Raw genomic sequence first — 25,433 nt, 5'->3', positions numbered from 1 at the left:
GTATATAGGCCTACCCTCATTACCGCACTGCAAAGCCGACTTCATCATTTTCCGATCACTTCCGACAAAATGAAACTGATAATATTATCGTATAATCTTCAAGACAGTACTCTAATATAGTTCTTTTTTTTTCATTTATATGTCATGTTAGTGTAAAGACATAAAGTCGAGAACCTAATTTTGATTTTTAGTTCAGTACCGGTAGTCTTTTAGCGTAATTTCTATTCGCGCATCCCCATGTCTAAGTTGTACCAGTGGAATGTGCCCATCATCTTTAAAAGAAGGGACGGTGAAAAGTAATAAAAGGACAAATCCACCGTCCTAGACATGTGGATTGAGTGAATGCAGCAATATTGAGTAGAACACATCAGTGAAAGTTTGAGGAAAATCGGACAATGCATTCAAAAGATATATACGAATTGAAGTTTCTGCTCAGTCACTGCTGGATGAGGAGACTATAAATAGTAAGTACAGTTTGTGATGTCGCATGGACTTATCTGCCTTAATCGGATGACAGCAGACAGATACCGCGCCTAAAAATGATTATGAAGTTTATTTTCTGAGAAATTAATCTTATGCAAAATAATGATATTTACGCAGATGAAGGCGCAAATATTCATAGATTAACTTATGTGAATGACGCATTTCAAACACAACAACAACATGCGCAGAACGATATAAAGAAATTATAAAGAAAAATCAACAAATCATTGAGGTAGGCACCTATAAGTTCAAGTTCAAGTTGATTTATTTCACTTCCAACAAACAAATAATAAGAAATACAAAGAAACGCTCATATGCACAGACGTCATGAAATCAGTACCACAATGCGGTGAACAGAATAACATTGTAAAAGAGATACAGGTAATTATCAACAGAGATACAAATAACTGTTACGTCACTGTGGTAAATGCATAAACAATATTGCTGGAAATGGAGGGGACTGCTAAAAAGCAGAGCTTGTAGAATGCAGTCCCCTATAACAGTTAATTTTGAACAATGACGTCATTTGCCAAGACTTTGCTCATTTGTTTGGTTGGTTGTCATATCAGGCACAGAATTCGCTGAAACTTAAAAGCATAATATCTATAAAAGGATGGAGAGAGCTAGTGCATGATACATTTTTACTGAAAAAAAAAAAGATTAATAAATTGACTAGAGGTTCGCGTGTACATCATGGTCGTATGTTGTCTACTATTCAGACCTTTATACAAGTGTAGATTTTGGCAAAAAAGTCAAAATTTGAAGCGGAATATCAATGAGTAATTTTGAAAATCTATATCTATTTTATCTGTATAATATTCATTCCATCGAAAGGCTGGTAAAGTCACAATGGCATCAGCTCGACTCGTCACGGGCCAATGATGACGTGGTGTTACCAGCCACGTTACGTTTCAGCACCCCTTCCCCCCCCCCCCTGTTAAACCTGTCTATAGCGACCACCCAAGGGAAACGAAAGGAAAATAAAATTGATGGCCACTATATAGACAAGTTCTTTAACTCTTGGAGAGAATTGCATGCTTTTAGTGCATGTCATGTGGTCATCACCGCTACTATTTTTGCTTATCATACACGCAAGTAATTACATTCCTAATGCTTGCACTTAATAACACTAAGATTCATTATGTAATTGCATTTTATAGGCATATACTTACACAGGAAGACAATAAAATTTAAAAGAAAAGGAACCCTAACAGCCTTGTCAGACCGATCAACAAGGATCCAAAAAATGAGAAAGAAAACGGTTCACCAAAAGCTATATACCCCCGAATGGCATGCAGAAATAACAATAAAATAGAAATTTCCACCTCCCTCATAAAAAACAACGAAATGATTGTTCGTCATGCTTTGTCACGTCAGGTAGGGCCCTACTATTAAAAATATATAAAGTGGCACCGCAGGCATTATTGTTCATAATATTTGCTTTCTCGTGGCGGATGGGGGAAATAGGTCTGAGAACCGAGAATAGATCATGACAAGAGATTTTGCTTACTTCCGGGTTTATGAGGCAAACGTGCAGCTTATGCAGCGTGCGATCAGAATACGCTCACCGCTAGTACCGTACTAGATCTTTCCGTGAGCGACTTTGTTATTCGCCCTGCCGGATCCCCATTCGAAATCTCTGTGGTATGAACTGTATTTTTTAGGCATTACATGTCCTTCGATGATGTAGTCGACTGGTTATTATGCCGCTCACAAGCAGAAAAAGGCCGCCAGATCATGGCGGACAGGAGGCGAATGACGGCGGCCCTGCTCCGAAAACCGTCGTCAACACCTCAACCCAGACAGACAATCCGCTGCTTCCCCCAGGCCACAAGCGGGCACGATGCGGCTGGAAGACCGTGGTCGTGATATCGCTGATGGTTGCTGTCGTGGCGGCGATAGCAGGTCGTGTGGTCAGCAGGTTGATACACAACAGATATGTTATGGAGGATATGCAGCTGAGTGTTGGCGAGGAAGGTTTGAACGTTTTCAGGGCATACGATAGAGACGGTGATGGGTACCTCAACGTAATTGAATTTGAACCCCTGTTGGAGCGGTTGGACATGATTGATGAGACAGAGGTAAATTTAAAGTTGGGCATTGCAATTTGTATGTGTTTGAGTTTTAGGGTTCAATACCCAACACACACTTCACCTTACCATAACAAAATATAGAATCTAATTGCATTGCCATTGACACAACATAAATGCACACGAGTGTAATCTAATGGTACGCAGGGATGCCAAGTTCAAAAAATTTTTATGAGTGAGATTTTCATGACTCGGCATCTCGGCGCGCGTATGTGCGCATGAGTGAGAGTGTGGGAGGGGTTTTACCCCCTGAGTGGTCTCCCACGGTAGGGAGCTTTATCAATTTTTAGCTCTTAATGGTGCGTTTAGGTACATACTTAAGTGACTATTTTTTACTTATTTTGAAAGACAAAAGGGAAATATACCTTCAATTGCAACTATCACTGTAATCTTTTGAGCTATGCTCATTATCATAGACCCAAGTTGCAGACTTTGCCCAATGCGTGAGAAAAATGGGTGCCATGCGTGAGATCGTGAGATGGCCCCTAAATGCTTGAGTCTCACGCAGAATGCGTGAGACTTGGTAGCTCTGGGTACGTTCTAGACAATCTTTGGTACTAATAAGAACCTTGTCATATGTGTTTGTTGTTTTTTTTATTTAAAAAAAATTCTTTCAATTTTACTGGGCGGGGGGTCGGGGGAAGGGGGGGGTTAACTGCGGCCAGCCTGAACGCACAGTTTACAACTGTACACAGGAGCGCCACAGGGTAGGGGGAGGGGACATATGGAATACGATGTAATTAAATTTTTTTTACAGATAGTCTATTTAGAAAATTTACTTAAAGAAATGGAATGATATCAATATATTTAGAAGTACTGGTAACAAAGTGCTAGATTTGGGTGAATATGTAAAAATCAGAAGCTTGTGGGATGTATTAACTGACCAATTTGAATCGCATGCTGTAAGCGCTAGTCTTTTGACAGCAACAGGTGATCATCATGCCCAAGCCAAGGTGAGCACATTCATATCGCTCATACAGAAAGTGCCCCGACAAATTCATAGCCATCAGCTAGGTCTCATTCTTCGCTCAGTGGAAAATGCCGCCAAAATCTGCTTTGATCGCATCTTAAATCTCGAAAGAGTAAGATATTTTGAATTAAATGTGAATCACAGACCAGCAAAGTCTAAATGACCTTGCCCAAGTGCATTCTCCCTGATATGTAGAGAAAGAAATCGTCTGTGCAGCAATATTTTCCTCTTTGTTCGAGAATTCACCCCATGTTAAATTTGTGAAGGATTTATGATAAGGAATTCTCTTTGAAAATTTGGTATATAAATGAGCTGGATAATGACACAGGAAGCAGGTCAAACTCTTTCTTTATTCAGCTATGTCACACCAAAATTCCTCAACAATAAACAGTCTGAAAAATCACATTTTATCAAGCTGAGACTGGCTGTTGAATGAAACATTCAAAATTTATCACAAGTTCTTTTTATAAAATCAAAGTTTTCTAGTTACAGTTTCGGCATAACATTGCTGGTCTGTCTGTGTGATTGTCTACACGTTTCTATGTGGGCATCCAAGCATGAGGAGATTTTGTCCCCCTCCCTACACAACCAACATGCACGCAGGTAGCACTTTCAGCTCTTCACGTTATGTAATGTTATGTAACTATGTGTAGCACAGTTTGACAATGTATTGTTTGTCGTTTGAAACACTGTCCTGTTCTGAGTGTGCAAAATGCATCTGTTGATCCATAATGTGTTTTACAGTCATGACGGGGATGAATCTATTGAATTTTTCAAGTCTAATATCATGCAAACTGATGATGATGAAGCACTGACTAAACTTCTTGTTTGATGATCATGGAACACAGCCACCCATGGAGAATTACTATTGGAATGCAGTAGACTTGCATCAGAAAGAAGAGACCTACAATGTAGTTTGCAGCAATGGAAATATTGCATTTATATAGCAGCTTGGAATCTGTACATAAACATCATATGAATATCTTTTCACCCATTGAGGATGGACTGATTTTGCTATTATAACATGCTTTTCCCATAGACACCTGACCAAGTATTCTTCGGACTCATCATCAATTGGTTAACGTGCAGTCATGATGTGATATTAAAAGGCAGTGAAGATACTAGCTTCAAGAAGTTGATCATCATCAATCTGGATCGATGGGCATAAAATGCTCTTTATTGCAAACCTGCTCTTTATTGCAAACCTGCTGTGTACGTACCGTAGTGTGATTCAATGTTACATAGTCTGACAGAGCTTCTCGATCTTCTTTCAGAAAGGATAAAGACCCAGTACTGAGTAGTGTAGGGAAACATGGATGGTCCAATTCATTCACTGCTCACTGGGGTGCATACGAAAACCGCGAATAGCACCAGTCAGTGATGACTGAGCTAGAAGATGGCTGGATAACCCATGTATTCAGCTGCACTAGCTGGTCTTCCATGGGGTCCAGTTGGATGTGAGGCAGACCACTTCACCAGGTTATGCACCCTGCTCTTTGGGACAACTGAATGAAAAAGAATCTTTAACGCACATGGGTTGTGACTCTCTCACAAACGGGGCCTCCATTGTATGTCCCATCCGAGGGACTTAGTGTTTTGCCTCTTACTAGAGAGGATGGTGTGATTACGCACAACGTTGCTCAGGAAGACTTGGGAATCAAACGCGGGTCATATGGATTGGGAGGCAGTCTTGCAACCAACTGAGCCAAATCACTGTCCAAAAGTGTCCTTTGGCAATCCACTTTATCCTCATTGACAAGTCTTTGGGAGGAGACTTAAAAATCTAGGTCCCATGTGTAGGAAAGTCATACCCTGTGCACGTAAAAGAATTTAGAATTAAGTTCATTTCTCCCTTGGAGAGTCAAGAGAAATTGTTGTGAAGTGGTCAAACACAAGATAATCTGCTGATACACGCAGGTGATGAGGCCTATGGGTTACAGTCACTAGATGACTTTTCACTGACTTGGAGCTGGCCATCATGTTCACACATGTGCTAATTGAACTTTGTTATGATCACAAACAATGTTCCACCAGTTGTATTTTTTTTATATACCAAGGTAGAGGAACAGATGATGTGATAAATTTACATCAATTTGCAGACCTCTGCAAGTGGTCTGTATCATACCTTTTTTTCTGAACCGATTTTGTTTGCTTTTACATTAATATGTATCAATTATCAAAAGGTTGTGTGTGCTAGGAATGTATGAAATAAAAGTATGCATGAAAGGATGAGTTTCTCAAACCGTTCCCAATAACATTCATTTTTTGCTAATGCTCTGTTTTCTGTGAATTCCAGAAGGGGGATTTCAAGTATGGGGATGAGGACATTGACCCTGCTGAAGAGGTGTTGACTGTTGAGGCCACATTCCAGCCACTGCGCCAAGAGACCATGTCGAAGACAAAAGATATGTCATTTCTGGTGAGAAAGTTTGCTTTTCTTTTCTATAGTCTGACAGTTTTAACTCACCTGAGCTATGTGGCCAAGTCAGTTATTGCAATCATTCTTTGTCCATTGCACATTGCCTGTCAATCCATAACCTTTAAGAATTTTTGTCTTTCTTGTATTTTAAACAAGTGTGCTTAGAAACTCAAGTAACTGAAAGCTGACAGTTGTTCATAGCACTTTGAAGGGTGGCTCTATTTTATACCCCAAAGAAATATTAGCCATTTCATTACTTTCTTTTAATTGCATTGTGATCTCATTTGGCAGGAACCATCTTTCAATCCTGAGTTAACTTATGCAGAATTAGTGGAAGTGTAGAGTTTGTAAAGTTTGTGCCAAGGACTCATGTGTACAATGTAGTCAGTGATTTGTTGATGACATGCCATCATGTTGCTTGCATGAAGGTTGAATTTGTCTTGTCATGCAGGTGAGCCTCCAACCCCAGAATATTTTTTGTTCGTTTTTTTTTTCCTCCCTCACTTCTCTGTTATAATTACACCTGAGAGCACTATGTCTGTCTTTAACTGTAACAGATTTCCTCTTTCCTGTTAGACATCAATGTCATCAAAACAGGATGAGAGCTCATGAGTGGGCACTGTAAGCCAAAATTTGCTACTATTAGAATATTTAAGAGATAAGTACTCCTCAACACAGTGCACCTGCAACTTTTTTTTTAAAGTATATTATCGAATTAGGCAAAATATTTCCTCACCAACTACTGGAGACTATGTAACTTCTGAAGCCTCCATTAATTAGAAACATCCTGTCATGCTCGATACAAGTGTACCGGTACATAAAATGCAGTGCACATCTCTCCTCCCTTCATGTGATTTTAGTGCCTTGTGTGATGGTGATGGCATATCATTTGATAACTGGTATGATCAAAGCTTACAGTAACCTGTTGAAAACTAGTCCTGAGTATTCTCGGACTTGGGTGAATGGGAAATGCATGTTGTAGGCTAAATGGGGAAATTAGTCTGTCTTTGAACAATGGGTTAATGTAAAATAATCTTTTATTTGCGAGGTGCCAGGTCAGATATTGAAAACAAAAAGAATATCACAATTACAATCTACCATCATAATCAACATTTTAATGACTCTTGGTCTATAGTAAAAACAGTTTCCATTTGACATGAACTGGTTTCACCTCAGTTTGCAGTGCCACTGCCCATTAAGCAGTAGGTGACAGGTTCAAATCCAAGGCTGGTTCCAGCTGTTTCCATTGGTATTTGTGATAATTCAGATTGAGCAAGCAATCTTACCAACAAAGAGTTAAGCCAAATGCCCACTAGCTGTGCGACCTGGGGGGCGTTTCATCAACGAGTTCGTCGGGGGTTTTCACCGACGAATTTGCTATCAGCCAATCAGACGCAAGGATTTACACTGACAACTGTTAAAAGCTAATGAAATCCTTGGTCTGATTGGCTGATAGCAAATTCGTCGGTGAAAACTCCGACGAACTCGTTGATGAAACGCCCCCCTGAGCCTGCAAGCTGGTGCAAGCTGTATGGGGCAGCAAGTGTTGCATGGCCTATTTTGTTACGAAATATTGTCATTTCATAACGAAATGAACATTTCATCGATGAAATGATCATTATACCCCCGCCAAACGAAGTTTGAAGGGGGTATATAGGAATCAGCGGACGGTCGGGCGGTCGGACGGTCGGGCGGTCGGGCGGTCGGTCGGGCGGTCGGGCGGTCGGGCGGTCGGGCGGTCGGTCCGTTGCAAATCTTGCGTCGCGAACTACTTCCTCAGTTTTCAACCGATTCCCATTAAACTTGGCACAGATGTGTGCCTTGGGTTGTAGATGTGCAAGACGTATTTTTTGACAGTACCCAAAAGTACGTTGCCATGGTAACGGCATATTATGGGCAAAAACGGGTACAAATCTTGCGTCGCGAACTCCTCCCACAGTTTTTGATCAATTTTTATGAAATTAGGTACAGATGTTCATCTGAATATGTTAATGTGCAAGACACATATTTCCGCAGTGGCAAAAAGTGCGTTGCCATGGTAACGGCATGTTATTGGTAAAATGTAGGGCAAAATGCTTCATGGCAAAACTGCTTCATCAGTGTTCTTCCAATTCTCATGGAATTCATATTGAATGTTTGTCTTAGGATATAGGTCAGCATGACACATTTCTTGACAATGACAAAAAGTATGTTGCCATGGTAACAGCTCACATATTATGAGCCAAAATGATGGAAAATTTTGTGTTGCAAACTACTTCCTCAGTTTTTGCCCAATTTCCATGAAACTTGGTACAGATGTGTGCCTTTGGTTGTAGATGTGCAAGACACATTTTTTGACAGTACCCGAAAGTACGTTGCCATGGTAACGGCATATTAATGGCAGAAGATCAAGGAAAGATTTTGCGGATTTAACTACTTAATCAGTTTTTTGACCAAAGCTTATGAAATGTGGCACACACCTTGATCTTGGTGGGAAGATGTGCAAGACATATTTTTCGGACGTGTCGGAAGCTGCGTTGCCATCGTAACGGCATATAAATGGCAGAAGATCAAGGAAAGATCTTGCGGATTGAACTACTTCCTCTGTATTCGACTGAAGCTCATGAAATGTGGCACACATTGGTCTTGGTGGGAAGATGTGCAAGACATATTTTTTTGGACGTGTCGGAAGCTGCGTTGCCATGGTAACGACATATTAATGGCGGAAGATCAAGGAAAGATCTTGTGGATTGAACTACTTCCTCAGTTTTTGACAAAAGCTTATGAAATGTGGCACACACAATAGTCCTGGTGGGAAGATGTGCAAGACATATTTTTCGGACGTGTCGGAAGCTGCGTTGCCATGGTAACGGCATTTAAATGGCAGAAGATCAAGGAAAGGTCATTCCTTGGGTAAGACTGTCGTCACAGGGCGGGGGTATTAATCACCTTAAGTGATATTTCTAGTTTTGTAATGGAATGACTGATTTCGTAATGAAATAAGCCATGCCACACTTGGCGCCCCATACAGCTTGCACCAGCTCGCAGGCTTAGGTCACACATTGGGCATTCCGCTTTACAGAAAAGATAAATGTCTGCGTTCTCTCTGCAAAACAAATTCTCTTCATTGAAATATAATACATGCATTGAATTTGCATGTAGAGTAGTAGTACAGTTTCATGTGAACAATATGAAAATGTAGCTCTCTGACATAACTCTGCATGATTTTAATAGAATGTTTCGAGGAATTTCCTTACAGTGTTTAAAGCGGGCAGCTTGTGCTAGTGCCCAATTTACATTAACAAGCAAGTGCCTTGGATGTAAAACCAAGTTTGTAGGCCCCTACAATCATGTGTGCATCATAATTGACAAAATTGACAGACTCAGTGAGTCAGGGCTGAAATTATGTGTCGAATGTCCCATGGTGTATGACAAGGGGAGATGGAGGGGGGAATTGATGTCAAAAGAGAGGGAATAGGGTGAATGTCGAGTAGTTGTGACATCACCTTGGCTGTACATACCTGTGGTTTGATGCTGTACTGTTTTTATAAACTTTTTAGTGCTTTTGATGTAGAACTTTCCAAAGCTTCTCACTTTCTACCTTTGACTGGTTTCTAATTGGCTACATATTTTTCTCTTTTATAAGATAAATGCAGTGCAAATTTAGCAGTGCAAATTTAATGATGAAATGATAATTTCTGAAGCAAAATGGACAACTTGTCAGTGCGGACAACTTTCAAATGGTGCCCTGGTAACAGGAATTCTTTGTCAGTCTGTCTCTGATTTCAAGTGACATGTCCCCCCCCCCCTTTTTTTTTTTCCCTGTAAGAGATTGCAGAATTCACATAAGTTTACCACATTCTGCAGCATCATGGTACAGCTGGGTGAGCCAAGCAATTTCCTAGAGATACTGGAGCTCTCTCCTTCTTTTCTCTCTCTCTCCCCCTCTAAAACACACGCAGTGGTTGTGAAAGAGAAATTTCCTAGCAGATACAACAGGTCTGAAATGAATAGGAATGTAATCACAACATTCACATAAAAAACAAACAAAGAAGATGTTGACAGTGGATCTGCAGTGCAGCATTACATTTGACATACATAGTACAAATGACTGCAATGGCCACTGCATTGATTTCATGATAATTCCAAACATAAGATATATTGTGGACAATATCTCTGTCAATTCATGCCTGTTCATGGCACTGTTAAGTAATTTTAATGTCAGCTACAAATGACCACACTCACAAGTGTATTATGATGACTTGTCCAAAAACCTGCATGAATCAGTGGATATTTTGTTCTCAGAGGAAATCTTCTCAATCCAAATCCATTTTTTTTTTCAAAGCATCATATCCTTTTTATGGCAGTGGAGCTATGATACTTTTACAGTGTCAACTGTGTCATAAGTGAGAGTTGCATGTCATAGTCAGGAAGTGTACCTATCAGTGTCCGGAGATCCTGCGAAATGGTCTAACTAAATGTCTTCTCTGTGTACCTTCTTCCTGAAATCTTTTGTTCGTATCATGTCTGCATATATACCAGCAGTGTAGTTTATTATGACACGGGATGGGAGTAAAGGGATGTTGGTAGGGATGTAAGAACAATTAAAAAGAGAATGTATGATCACAGAATAACTCATCCTGTTGAAACATATATTAAGCATTGGCAATAGTCATAGATATATGAAATTAAGAGTGCTGTCAGACAGCTCCTTCAATGGTTATTTCAAAATGACTGCTGTCTTCTCTAGATTATCACGACACATCACTTGAATCCCTGCATTGCATAATAGCCGCATTCACACGCACAAAATAGCTGGATAATTATTGCAATCCAAAACTCGAGACATCTTGCAAACGTTCACACGGACAGAAATATCCCGCTAACTGGCACACACAGTGCGCTTCACTGCGTCACTTCCGGTTGCGCTAAAAATGTGCAAAAATTTCAATTTTTTTCAGTATGCAAAAGACGCTGGGACATGATCAACACAGCTACTTTGAATTTGTGGGACTCTCTCCCAGGAGCTGTGTTGTATTTAAGCCAGTTCAGGGTTCCGCTTTGCATCAAAGCAACAACAAAAAAAGTTTCATTTGTACCAACCAGGAATAACGTCATGTTTCAGACTTCAATGGCAATATCAAAAGAAAAAGATTGTCGACTCATACACATTGTACATTTAATGCAGAATATTGAAATGGATGCATGCTTTCCCAAGTGTTAATTGATAATAATAATAACTATTTTATATTGAGCGCTTTTACAGGACCTGATCAAAGCGCTGTACATACATCAACAATCAACATTCACAAAGTATAAGATCAACATAATTACAATTGAAACAGTTCAGTCTTGAGTTTCCTTCTAAACATTTTTTCTGACTCACATAGGCAAAGTTGTTTTGGTAGAGTGTTCCAGACAACAGATCCAGCATATGAAAATGTACGTTCGAAAGCTTTGGTTTTTGCTTGTGGGATTTGTAGGACTGTCTTATCATTTTGTGACCGGAGATGATATCTGGTGGTTGTAGGGGTGGTTAGTAGGTTGGGTAGGTATTGAGGAGCGGTATTCATCATGCATTTATAGACAAAGAAGGGCTAGTTTGAAATCGATACGCTCTTTGATGGGAAGCCAGTGTAACTGCTTCAGTGAAGGAGCACTCGGGGATCTTCTCTTTACACCAAGCACCAGGCAAGCCGCTGGATTTTGGACTTTTTGGAGTCTTCTCACGTCACTGACATTCATATTTGCCAGCAGAGAATCTCCATAATCAATGGTCCATCAATTGATGGACCATTCTGGTCGCCTGGTCTACGCAGGTTCATCCTTTGTTTGAATTAATATGAATTGCATCATGTGTCTTTGAAAATGAGTGAAGTGACTATCCAACTGAGAGAAAAAAAGAAGAAGTAATTTGTACCCATGGGCACATGAGCCAACTCGGTACTGGCTTGTTTTGTATAATGACATTGAGGACCACACCTTCAATAATTCAGTATGTGTTGATCAATCTGTAGACACACAGGTCAGGACCCCTAATGTGTGGGCTCATGTGCATGTAACATAGCCTGCTGCAGTGTGAAGTTGGTGTTTCTCAGACATTCCATTATGTGCAGTGGTATGTCTCTCAGACAAGCCATTGTTTTGTGTGCAGGAGTATACAGCTATGTGCAACACCTGTAGTAGACTCCCATTGTAAAGAGGATGTTCTGAAATATACTGTAAATTGGTATAGGATTGCCTGTCTACTTGAGGGTTGCACATTCCTCTGTAAACATAACACTGCATACCTTACATGTAGGCAGGGCTTTACACTAACCTTTTCTTCTTTGTGACCCTTTTGGGCCACCAAAGTCTTCAAAATTCAATTTTTTGGTGGCCTAATTATGAATCTGGTGGCCCGAAAAAAGAAAATCATCTCTTAAAACATTAAGGTAATTAGCAAGAATAATAAAGGGCTGCAAATAGTAAGCAGGAAAAAAAAATGATACAAAACTTTTGTAAGTGTGTTAAAATTGGCAAGTATGATAACGGGCTTCAAATACCATTTAGTGTACTGTGACTAAGTGCATTAAGTCTAACATATGAAAGAATGAAGTGAGGCATAAACATCTTTTCCATGACACCAAATATGCATGAAATGATTATATCTAACAGGTGCTGTTCAATATTTTGAAGGTTTTTTAATCAAAAAATAATGTGAGCTTTGTTTATCAGAAGGTTTATTAATCTGAAAATAGTGTTTTAAAGGCCCAGTCGGGCCACCAAAACATAATTTCTTACATTGAGCTACTGCTAATGTCAATCCTTGCCTTAGATACATTGTATACTGAAAGTGTGCATACTGTGATTCCTGTAAATTGGTTGCTCTCCTCATTTCACTGCAAATCATATCTTGTGGTAAGTACTCATTAGTTTACTTGAAATAACATTACCTGAATAGTTTCCCTATATTAAAAGTGTGGATAGAAAATTTAACCTTGCAATTTTGTCAGGGTAGATTTACAGTCCTGTACTTGACTGGTCAAAGATTTAGGCTAAGCTCCCAAGAGAATTTCAAACAGACAGATGTTAAAGATAGACAGAGGTGTGTGTACTTTTCCATGATCCTTTTGTTCACTCACTCAAAAATCTGTGCATATATCATATTCGACCCACAGAGCAGCAGGTCATCTCTGACGACTCTGGACAGATGGAAGGAGCCAACGGAGAAAGTGACGGCCTTTCCCAGCAGCACCTTCCGCTCTTTCCTCCCCGATGACAGCCCCCTCGCAGTCGGCAAGCCCTACTTCGTCGTCAAGTCCAAGCTGAACATGTTCACCAACCAGCTGTCCAGCAACCGCTACTATCCACCGCGGGTCAATGGCAAGGCAGTTCTCATCCACCGCTTGCTGAGTCTCTTCCACCCAAGGCCCTTTGTCTATTCCCGCTTTGGCCCCCAGGGCACCGTGGCACTCATTCGAGCTCAGAATGCAGACTATGTAGACATTGTCTTCAGGTCTGTAAGAACGACTTTATATACTGTATGCACTATTGTGGGGTATATATTATTGTAAATTTTGTGAGTCTGGTGCGATTTGCAAATTTTAGAACATGCAAAAATATTAACTCTGAGCCGGACATGAAAGCGACCACATAATTAAGTGCATGTTGGTTCGCAGTACACAGCACATGAACAAGATGTGCAGTGATACTGTACTCTATCATCATGAATTTAACAACTTCTGGAATTGTTGGGAAGTCCTGATTCATAGAAAACTAGACTCGCTAAATATATGGTGTATACAATTTGTTTATATATATAAAATGTATTGTGTGGTTTTTTTTTCTTATTTTCTATATTTTCTGGCATATGTTACTTTTTTGAATGATGAAAGAATTTTAACTGTGCCATTCTGTCATTATCAATTAAAGTTCAGGGCTCCGTGGTGCAAGATGCCCAATAAGTAAGAGAAAAAAATATATCAAACTGACTACATAACAATCTCTCCTTTGATCAGCAGTTGCTCGTATTTAGCTACTTTCTATGGAATTATCCAGAAATTTAAGCTGTTGTTTGCACACAAGACCCATGTGGTCACTCATTGTCAGTGAGTTTGAAGTGGTAAGGCCTCAGTTCCAGAGCTACAGCACCCCCAGCTGTGTACAGAAATAATTGACAAAATTTGTGTGATGCGATTCTAATTTTCCATTGTGATTTGTCACTTCACTGGCATACATCTGCAGATCCAGACTGTGATAAGCCATTTGATGCATTATGTTCTTCTTCTTTTTTTCTCACAAATGTGTGCATACAGAATTCATGCTGAGTTCCAGTTGAATGAACCGCCTAACCATCCATTCTGGTTCACCCCAGCTCAATTCACCGGTCAGATAGTCATGAGAAAGGATGCTTCACACATTGAGCACTTTCACATGTACGTGCCTGCCAACAAGAGTCTCAATGTTGGTGAGTGGAGCCAGCAGACGTATTGTTATTCTTCCTTTTCTTCTTCATCTTCTCTACCTTCTCACCCTGTCTCTCCTTCGTGTCTTATTCCCCTTTTATATATACTTTTTTCTTCTTTGCCTCCCTGTTTTACTTCTGTTTCTTCTTTCTTACCTTCTTTTTCATGTGCTTGCCTCAGTCATATTCTTCACAAAGTAGTATCAGTAATACACATTTGATTGGTTTCATGTGAAGAGGTCTTTACACTTTGGTCTCATCAAAGACTGACCCCAGGCATCTCTTAAAGAGCAGATTTTCCTGACCGGACCCCTAGCAGACTGGAGACTCTGCTTACACACACACAAAAAAAAAATGCATCATATTATGTACGTATATGGCACACATCACAAGCTCAAGGTTCAAGGTCCCCTAGTGGTCGGGATCCAGGACTGGCTTTAGGACCCTGGAAGCTCTCGGTTTATTGATGCTCTCTGGTGCTATCAAGCCTTATTTTGGATATACATGACAAAACTGAAGTTGACCTGGAGAAACTTAAATTTCAAGCGGGAGAAAATACATCTTGAGCAGGAGCTTATCAACGATGATAAGCTACCTTTGATTATAAGCTTTGTCGTGTGGATGTGTGTAGAAATCAAGGTTTAATACAAGAGCCTATCCTCGGAGTTAGCTTAACTTGGTGAAGTGAAGGTTCACCATCTTCATGTGACTTATCAATTTATGTTAGAAATACACATTAAATGCTCTTGCATAGCTCACATATTTGTTTGTAGTTATGGTGAGGTTTTTTTGTATTTTGTTCTTTCATTTTTGTCTGTGTGTATCATGATATTGATCACTTTGGCAGACATGGAGTGGATGAATGGTCCTAATGAGGTGGAGCACATGGAGGTGGACATCGGCTATATGCCCCAGATGGAGCTCACCGTCCCAAAGCCGTCCAGCCAGGTCATCATCTATGCCGAGAATGGGGACATCCTCTTCCAGCCCTCCACGCCTGTCGAGCCGCTTGGAAGAAGGCAGGACATAACGTGGGATCAGGAGATAGGCATGGAGGAGGCCCTCGGGTTGCTAGAAGTGGAGATGTACCCTTTCAAAAAGGTGGGGAGGAATTTCTGTATCAGTATGTTACTTTGAAAATCTTTGTAATTGATTGATAGATCTGTATAGTGGGGCAGACATGTGAAAAAGATGCTCACATCCGGCGGAAAGTATGAAATTTTGCATCTAGGGGTATTTTGAGGCGCTGATTTCAAAAATTGCCGGATCCAAGAGATCTGACCACGGATTCGGCCACCATTTTGAATTCCAATATGGCCGCCGTCAAAGATCCCTATCTTCAGTTCTGAATGACATTAGCCATTGGAATTTGATATATAAGAGCATGGTGATATGATGACTTCAATAACAGACTTATTTGATATGTCTGACAAGCTGCACGGCAGCCAATTTTAATTTTTATACATATTTGCCATGTTGGAGTGTTGAAAATCTCTATCTCGGGTTTGTAAAATAGGCTACCTGATTGAGCGCGCGTTTGTAACTGATAGAGTGCGCGCTGATGTATTTATATTGTGACGTCAGTGAAAGGTGCATTATGCTTCCTTTTTGCTGCACTTTTTGACATGCCCGTGAATGTTCGTCGTGATGTTTGTCTTCGTAGCCACATTGGAATTCAAAATAGCAGGCATTGCGTTTGTCAGACACATCACATCAGTTAATATTTTAACTCAGTATGTTAAAATACTTGTTTACACCTAATTTCAGGGTCACTCACCACTTAGAAATCGATATAGGGATTTTGAATATTTCGTCGAGGCGGCCATATTGGAATTCAAAATGGCGGCCATTCGATGTTTGTCAGACACTCCGAATCAATCTGTCATCAAATTCAATGTGTCAAAACGCTCATGTGTACCAAATTTTGGTGCCACAGGTCATTCAGAACTGAAGATAGGGATCTTTGAATTTGTTTTGTGATGGCGGCCATATTGGAATTCAAAATGGCGGCCGACCCCGTGGTCAGATCTCTTGGATCCGGCAATATTTGAAATCAGCGCCCCAAAATACCCCTATATGCAAAATTTCATACTTTCCGCCGGATGTGAGCATTTCGACCAATTTTTGTTACATATCTGCCCTACCAGTATGGATGTGATGGAAAGGGAGAGGTATGTTTCTATTTAAAAAGAAATACGTCAGGAGATACTTCACATGACTGAGTTTTGACTTCCTGGTATTAAATCATGAGTTGTTTAGTAACTTCCTTCCGTCGTGCTGATTGCATTGTAGAGTAAAGAAATGTTACAGTGTACAACCACACTCGAGCAGTCATTTTGTTTCATGCTTGTTGCATTATTATTTGTAAAGAAAGTAGCTATTGCAAACATCTGAGTTTAGTTCGTCGTAGAAACAAACAAAAAATAATCCTTCTCACCATGCTAAAATAGAAACATTTGGTCATACCGATTACTTAAACACACAGAGTTAGCAACATTTCTCAAAATCTATTTTTACTTATACAATCAGATCACATACCTTTGACAAATTAATAGTACAGCTGTATGTGATTGGAAGTTGTGATCTACAGGCTACCTATAGGTGCCAAACCAAAGTTCATAAGTCATCAGAAGATAGTTGTTAATGTAGTGTAAATAATGCCTAAATCAGTGTGCTAGAAGCATGGCTTTATAATCATCTTTCTTTTCAGACAGCATCAGCCAGGAACATGTAGATATAGGATGGGTATTTATGTCACATCTGCTTCTGTCATAGAAGCATCTTCTGTCAGAGGTGTTGGGGCACGAAAGATAGGTCTACCTTCATGCACCATAACATGCCTAAACGATGAGGGGGCAGGAGAGGAATGAGGGGCCCTCTTCATCGAGATGTTTGCAGTTGTAAATCACAATTTATTGCAGTTACTGTGGCAGCAACTGATTTGCTGTTTCCTTGCTGATGTCACAGCAGGCATGCAATCATCATATGGTGTAATAATTGCAGTCACTTTCAGGAACCAGGAAACTACCAATTAGCCTTTAGCACTTAAGTGATCGCCTTGGTAACTTCAATTTGCTGAATCTTTTCTGTAATGGGCCCAGATGATGTCCTTGGATGAACAACAATCCATTCGCTTTAGTTACAGTACACTGCTGTGGTAACTGCAGTTTGCAGAGTTGTTTATGTTATGGGCCCATTGTTTTGGAACATAGCAGTTCTGTAACAGTGTGTGAACTGTGCTTAATTTTGACACCAACATGGTGTTATTATGCATGTACATGTATAGCACACCCATTGCACTATTAATAAACTGGATGTGAGAAATAGCAGAATGCTGAGTGAAGTATACAGGGATATGTGTCACTAAATGGTATATGTTGGCATGCAGTACTGCAGGGGAAGTGCAGTGTGAAAATATATGCAAGTGAAAGGGCAGCATACCCACAGGTGTGCCAATAAAATGTGAAGAAGGAGATTTTTGTGTGCCAATAAAATGTGAAGAAGGAAATTTTTGTGATAGATTATGCAATGAGCTTTTACAGATGTCACAGTTAAGTAAAGTTAAAGAGATTATTATCCAAATGTATGATAAGTCTTGTTCTCAATATTTTTTTTAGTTGCAACATGATTTTCTGCTTTCATTCTGAAGTGATTTTCTTATTATCTCTATCACAACGTGATGCCTTCTCTCTTGCTGAATATCACAGTAAATACCACATATTGTTGCTAGTGATATCTGGGCCCCGTTTCATAAAACTTGTTACCAGTGACAAGTTGTGATAGTTGTTACAAGCTACTGAAATGCTTGCATCTGATTGGCTAAGAGCAAAGTTGTCATAGAAATGTAAAAGTTGTCACTGATCGCAAGTTTTTTGAAACGGGGCCCAGGCAGTGAAGATCGTGCATGAAGATATTGTTGTTGATTTAAAGAAAGAAAGAAGAGAGAGAGAAAATGGGGCCCTATGCAAATTATTTGCTGAAGATATTGCATCACAGCATCACAGCATCACAGCATTTGACTATAAGATTCACTTTGTCCATGAGTCAGGTACGATTGTAGGTTAAAGGTTTGTGGTCTTTGTGTCACCAGGTGCAAGTTGGGCTTGTGCCAAACATTCCCAAAGTTCCAAAGTGAACAGCATGCATGTATCAGTGCATTGATATACAGTGGCTGACCCAAAAAGGTCATCGATTCTTGAAAACATCCAGCAGGGTTTGTAAATACACAAAAGGTAGCCACAATATAGGCTCACATATCACAAAGGCACACACTAAAGAAGAGTACGGCATGCACTGGTGAGTGAGTGTATCAAAATTTTGCCTGCATATATATTTGTGCTATTAAAAAGTGGGTGTCATTCTTCTCAGAGCCATGTCTGTCCTTTGGGCTTCATTTGATTACCAATTTTATCCCTTCATTATATTAAGGGGGTCATACTGGCCCACTGGAAAATGGCTTGTCCAGTTAATGAAATCAATGTACTTTTACAGTATTTTTTTTTTTTTTTTTGGGGGGGGGAGGTTGCTTCTGAAACATCAGACTTTGTTATGATGACAGGATGTTACAATTGATTTTACGAAGCTGCTCATTCACTGACAGTACTTAGGTAGTGGTCATTTGACATAAAGACCATAAAGAGATGTTCTGTTGTTGTCTTTTCTGTACTTGGCTGCTGTTTGCTCATTTCCTGTCTTCCTGTCTCTGCAGATTGAATACCTGCCGCTTGACCAAGCTTTCAAGAAGGCTCAGTCCAGCAACAGGCTAGTACATCACATCATGCTCTGGGGCTCACTAGATGACCAGTCCTGCTGAGGTGAGGGAGAGGGAGAGATGAGAGTCTCTTGTACAGGAGCGTCCATTGGTTACGGTTGATAGATTGATCACACTGGCATAGATATCTCCAAAGTTTTGACAACATCCCATGTATCATGGGATTAAGTCAAATGATGTCTGTTGTTCTAGTCAACAGCCAAATCAACATGCACCATATGCAGTTGGGATATGACTGTAGATTATTTTCCATCTAATTTCTCACAGAAAAATGTGTGAAAGATTGGGTATTTATCTTTTTGAATGTAAACATGCAGCTGCAAGCTCAAAAACTTTCATCAAAAGTCGATTGTAAAGAAAACTCACACAGCATGAAAATACAGGGCTAATAAGATATTTGAGTTGTCATTTTGAGATGTTGCAAGTGCAGATGCTAATTCATTCAGCTTTTAAATCATAAAACCTTGATTATGCTCTTGTTGGACATCTTATATTCCCAAAGTATCTGGACTTGTGTTGCATTTCAGTTGCCCAATGCACTGTCCACCTGTAAACTGCCCAGTACTGCAGTGGCCACCTTGATTTCATGTTTGTTTTTCAAAAGTCGAGAAGTGGTCGGGACCACATATTTACAAAGTAGTGTACTGGACACTATTTTCAATATTGTGGAATTCAGCAAGGTTTTAGGTTCTAGATCTGTGATCTGTAGTTAGCAGAATGACTCCAACAGAAATAACCCATGAGTGTTTCCTGCTGAATCAATGTGGAGCCTTGATTGTTAATCTGCTTTCCGAGTTTATTTCCTTATCAGAAACATATCAGCAGTGCGCAAGTGATGATAAGTACCTGTAATGTATTCACCAGGAAACAAACAAATTTTTCCTTGTTCATTCTAATGCAACTATCCTTTGTGCTTTCAATTTTGCCCAGGTTCCGGGCGGACTTTGCGGGAGACATCTCTCGAAAGTCCGCCCGTCCTCAAGCTGCTTGGCGACCACTTCGTCAGCAGCTGGTCCCTGGTCGCTGACCTGGAGGCCGTCCAGGAAAATCAGTATGATCCTCAGTATGCACGCCTCGCTACATTGTCATTAGAAAAGTACAGGTGGGTGCAGTGTCACTACATAAAGCAAGATGATCTTGTGATAGTCTTGGAATTCTTAACACTATAACCCACATGCTTTAGGGAAACAGGGGACATCAGCCCTTGAGGCTCACAGAAAGTGAAAATATCCAAGCTGTGATTCAATGTCTCAACCAGGGTATGGCCCAAACACTTTGAGAGGTTTCTGAGATTATGCCATTGTCAAATTGAAAGTCAGGTCTTGAAGGTATTTCAGTTCTTAATATTTTCTTACACAGAGATTAATCCTACTTGGTAATATTTTATCAGGTCTAATAGAGTGTCTTGAAATGGGCTGATTAAAACTGTTTGCATTATGATGCTATAACAGTGGGTTAGATACATATGAACTAAGGCACATGGTACATCATATAAAATGCTAGAGAATGTATAAAGACTATAGTGTCCATCATTCATTGGCACCGAAGTCAGAAGAACAGTCCTTTTTTTAAATTTCTTTGTGAGATGCTGACTAAGGAAAATGTCGGGCTCCAAACAAGTGAGGTACATAGTCCATGTGTCACATATATTACACAAACACGGTGCCCACTATGATGAGCCAATTTTAATTCCTTTCCTGTACTTAAGGCACACAAACGACCATGGCCTCCTGTTATTGATCAAGGTTCAATTTCATTTTTGGAAAACGACTTTCCTGCTGATGCATTGTTCCATTTAAAGGGCAGCCACCACATTTTCTGTGTGGGAAGATAATACCACCTGGTAGCTTTGTGTGAACAGGGTTGAGGGATGGTGTTTTCGAAAAAGGTGAACTTTAAGAATTAAATCTTTGTGTTTACCCAGTTCTGACAAAGAACAAAATATGTGCTGATTTAGAACTTTTCTTTTTTTTTTGACACTCTTATATTGCTGTCACATGACTGACAAGTTTAAAAACCTGCAGAATAGCAGCATAGAGCACCTGTACTGTATATGCTCATCACTTGTCAGACATAGGACATTATTAGAGTCACATGTTTGATTGGTTGTATGTTTGTGTGTTTGTTTGTTATGTAACAGCTTCCCTGTGGTAATGCTGGTCTTGCTTCCAAATGGCACCGTTGTCCACGACATCAATGCCAATGATCTTCTGGATGCCAGCAACACAGATAATGCAGGCATCATGGAGTAAGTGTCCATGCTTCTTCTTGGGTACATGTTTTTCTCCCTCCCTTTTTTTGCACCCCATCTTATTAAACTTGCAAAAAAATCTGAACTATTGTTGGCTTAAATTGCTTACGGTGCACCTCAGTCAGAGGAATTTAATTAGCAAAAATATTGCCATAATTTATTTACTTTTTGTGTATTTATGTGTATAGGAATTCAAGGTACTGTTGTAGAGCCCTGTCACAGATGCACTGCGAGACAGCTCAGAAGCACTGTCACTTCAGTTTGACTAGCTCGCGTCTTCATCTACGTACGATGCCATGCAATCAATGTATACATTTCATTCATGACTGCTCTTTACCTCAGTTTGAATTTGGCATAGAAAGAGTTTACATGTTCTGAATTAGACTGATTTGTGACCCATTAAAGTCATGGGTCATCACTGTGATGCTGCAATGTGCTGGTCACGCGATAATGAGAAACAAAGAAGTCTTCCAAAAATACTCCTGGATAAAAGATATGACCTGGTTTAGTTGATTGGCAAGCTCTGCCACACATGCTGCTTCTTCCTGTACTCCTCCTGCACACATTTATGAATGTTCTTGCTACGCTTTTCTGGAAAGCGAGATGCAGCCCAGACTGGATCTAAATTTGCTACCGAGCCATCTCATAATGCATCTGAAGCAGGGCTGGCCAGGAGGCATTTGCATAGTGGCAGAACCCCAGATTCAGGGAGGGGGGGAGGTTGAAAGTGTAAGGTTGCTTTTAACATACTGATTTCTATTTTATTTTAGCAACTGAACACAATTCTGTTACTCATATATATTGCAAATTATTTTTTTCCTCTTTTTACCTTTGATGAGTTGATTAATTATGAAGTGGTAAGCAAGTTGCTGTGTGACATGAGGTACCTGTACTTTGATCTCATGTATTTTCTAATTCTTTCCCAAAAGTGTATTAAGTGATGTGGAGGGAAATCTGTTATGATTACTATCAGCCTTTGATATGATCTTACAAGCTTGCAGTTGTGAGAATTTTGATATGGTAACAGTTAAGAAAAAAAAAGTTGTTTTACAGAGATTTTGAAATTCTTTTAATAGTGAAAGGGAATACGCGGTGGAGAATGCTGACATTATTGCATGCGTGTATGTTATGTTGCTAATTGGTAGACATGAGTGGGTGAAATTGATTTGAATATGAAAACAAGCAAATGCAGACTTTACAGAGGGTCTATGAGAAGGGTTGAAGTGGACCAGTTAAGATGTAGTCATTTTCTAATGTTTGTTTTGTATTCATCAATATTTTACAAGCATTGTTTTTGAGTTGCCCTTCATTTTCTGCCATATCAATTTTGTTACTTGTCAGACTGAAATGAGCATGTATATACTTAGCTTTATATTCTATAGATTATAATGTCAGCAGTTTGGTGTCTCCACAAGCTGTGGGTTTCTTAGGTTGGTTAATTTGTTCTTTTTCACTCAATGTTAAAAGTGAAGTTAATTTGAATTGTTTAGTATTAAAGTGAATAGGCTTGCTAGATTTCCTTGCCAATGCTTTATGGCATCTGGGAAAGTAAAGTTCCAACAGTGACATGGTCTGATAAGCCATTTTCATCAACCAAACTGTTCCGATATAGTGTCTGTTTTTGCTACCCAGACAATGAATAAGCCTTGTGAGTTGTACATGCAGCTGCACATTGAAGAGTTGAGCAGAACAATCTAGAAATATTGTGAGTTTGTAGCTGAAGTCATGAGTTCATTGGATGTACGCTGTCCTTGTCTTTTCACAGCACATTTACAGACCCACTGGTGACAAACTATGCCAAATTCCTGAAGGACGGCATCAACAAGGCCAAAGCTGCCGGATATTAAGCACAAAAGGACTGACCACATCAGTGGACCAGATGGATGATACTGATGACCAGCAGTTCCACACATTTGAATGTGTGCAAATGATTTTTTTTAAATATATACTGTAAAAGTGGAAATTTTCGCGGTGTGGAAATATTCACGCATTTCACGTAACCAGACGCTAGCGCGAAAATAAAAGCACGCAAATATTTTTGCATGCCATATGTTCCAGTAGTTAATGTCCTGATTTTGCAGAATTAAAAACACGCAAAATCCATCTTACCCGGCCGAGCGCGAAAAATTACTCACGCAAAAATATCCACTTTTACAGTATCTCATTTTATTGTGTGTGGAAAGAATTAATATCATCATTTTACTGTGCCAAATTTTTATGTGAACAGCATTTATTTTCATTATCTTGTTTAAGTGTGATTGGATTTTGGGATTTTTTATTCTTTTTTTTTTGGGGGGGGGTGTGGTTTGTTTTCAACTTTATTATTGTTAGGGCTTATTCTTGCCAATGTATACCTGTGAAAGGTAAAGCTATGTTGGCAGAATTTTCATTATGGATTGCATTGACATTCACTTTTATAAACAAGTATAATGTTGGTCTAAACAGATAAAATGTCTTCCTGATGATTTGTCTAGTGACCAGGCTCCATATTTTTATTTGTCATGCTTAGATAAGTGCAATGCTGTTCCTAGCTGCTGTATGCGATATTTTGCTTGTCCCATTTCGTCTTCTTTGTTTCTTCACCTTTTTTTCCATTGGGATATGACATGTGTCTACCCATTTCTTTTCATTCATGGCATCCTTTGTGTTTCGAGATCCTTGTCCTTCCATTGCAAGTGCTGTATTTTGTTGTTGTCATTGTTATTTTGCTTTGCTTTGTTTTAATGAAATATTGCAAAGTATTTGAAAGCTGGCAGTGCTCATTTACCAGACATTTAAGGGAGGTTAGAGACAGGTGTGAATTCCGTATGGCTGAAGGTAATTGACCTCTGTAGCAGACGTGTGACCATGGTCAAGTCATCCTGCCAGCATTACATTTACCTATTAAAAGGGTAGACTTATCTATCTCAAGGTAACTGGGAAACAGAGTGTGTGTGATAACTTACATGTACTTCTCTTGCTCCTCAAAGTCTTTATGTCATAACATTCACATCTGTATACAGCAATGTCCATTTATACAAACTGCATGAAGCTGATAATGCTGCCATGTAGTTACTCGTAAGTATACACATGCAACAACATAGGCCTACTGCCTGGAATATTCGCTTCGTATTTTTATGCTCAAACATGCCATTGCGTTACACAAATAAAATTTGATGGCTTGATTGCTTGCAAGAAAGGCTGGCACATTGCAAGAGAAATTATCATAAGACTGACATTTTGTTTTGTTTTTTTCATAATGGTCACAATCATTTTTAAGATATATTGTATATGTTTGGCTGTGCATTTGCAAGGTGTTCATGTAATATTCTTTTTTTATGATGATGTATGAACTAATAGCCTCTGTATGGGCTTATGATGGTTTTGTCTGAAAGCTGATTGGCTGGGCAGAATCTGATTTTTACACTGCTATGCAGTACAGGAAATTAGTCCATTCTTCTCAAAAAAAAATTGTGATGAACTTTTTAAAAAGTTGCTATTAGAATTCATGTGTTACTGCTATGTGGGTGTATTGCTCATTTGATATTGGATATTCTGTTCGTGGATGCATGTGAGAGGTGACAGCCATCACCTTGATAACAGTATATATTAAAGATATAAGTGTGAAGTGAAGAGGTCATGTTTCCAAGTGGACTTGGGTTATATTTTGTGTGATTTCCTGTGATCAGTATTTTGACTGTTTGTGTCAATTCGCTGAACGGTATGGAGCGTGCGGGGAAAAAAAGGTTTCTGAAATCAGTGCTTGTAAATCTGTGAAGGAAACAAACTTTTGACAGACAAAAAAATGTATAGTATGTATGGAGCCTGGAGCTCACTAAGGTCTTGAGTTCTTGTCAGTGACTCAATTGCTGCCATCTTTAATGCAAGTGTGTGGCACCACGTATATATGATTCTGACATTCTTAATAATTATGTACATTTGATGAGCTGTTACGAACTGAACTATGTAATATGACTTGTGATCCAAGTGTAACCCACGTAATAATAATGGTGCTCGAAATGTCTGAAGAGGTAATTTCAAAATG

At 39.5% G+C, this 25,433-nt stretch overlaps 1 protein-coding gene across 1 annotated transcript; it reads left to right on the top strand.

Annotated features, from left to right (window-relative positions):
* The first annotated feature begins 2,070 nt into the window (after positions 1–2,070).
* LOC139717058 (selenoprotein N-like) lies at positions 2,071–24,619 on the top strand. The gene is made up of 9 exons (XM_071628570.1): positions 2,071–2,564; positions 5,840–5,962; positions 13,102–13,439; positions 14,239–14,390; positions 15,235–15,488; positions 19,096–19,201; positions 20,089–20,260; positions 21,299–21,406; positions 23,175–24,619. Exons 1-9 carry the CDS (start codon positions 2,187–2,189, stop codon positions 23,254–23,256), a joined length of 1,713 nt encoding a protein of 570 aa, XP_071484671.1. The 5' UTR covers positions 2,071–2,186; the 3' UTR covers positions 23,257–24,619.
* The last annotated feature ends 814 nt before the right edge of the window (positions 24,620–25,433 follow it).

Source organism: Diadema antillarum, unplaced genomic scaffold (assembly GCF_040938485.1).
Source record: "Diadema antillarum isolate AM-2024a unplaced genomic scaffold, OU_Dant_1.0 scf00000007, whole genome shotgun sequence".
Lineage (NCBI taxonomy): Eukaryota > Metazoa > Echinodermata > Echinoidea > Diadematoida > Diadematidae > Diadema > Diadema antillarum.
The sequence above is the reverse complement of the archived record's forward strand: the minus strand, read 5'-3'. Positions and strand labels throughout refer to the sequence as shown.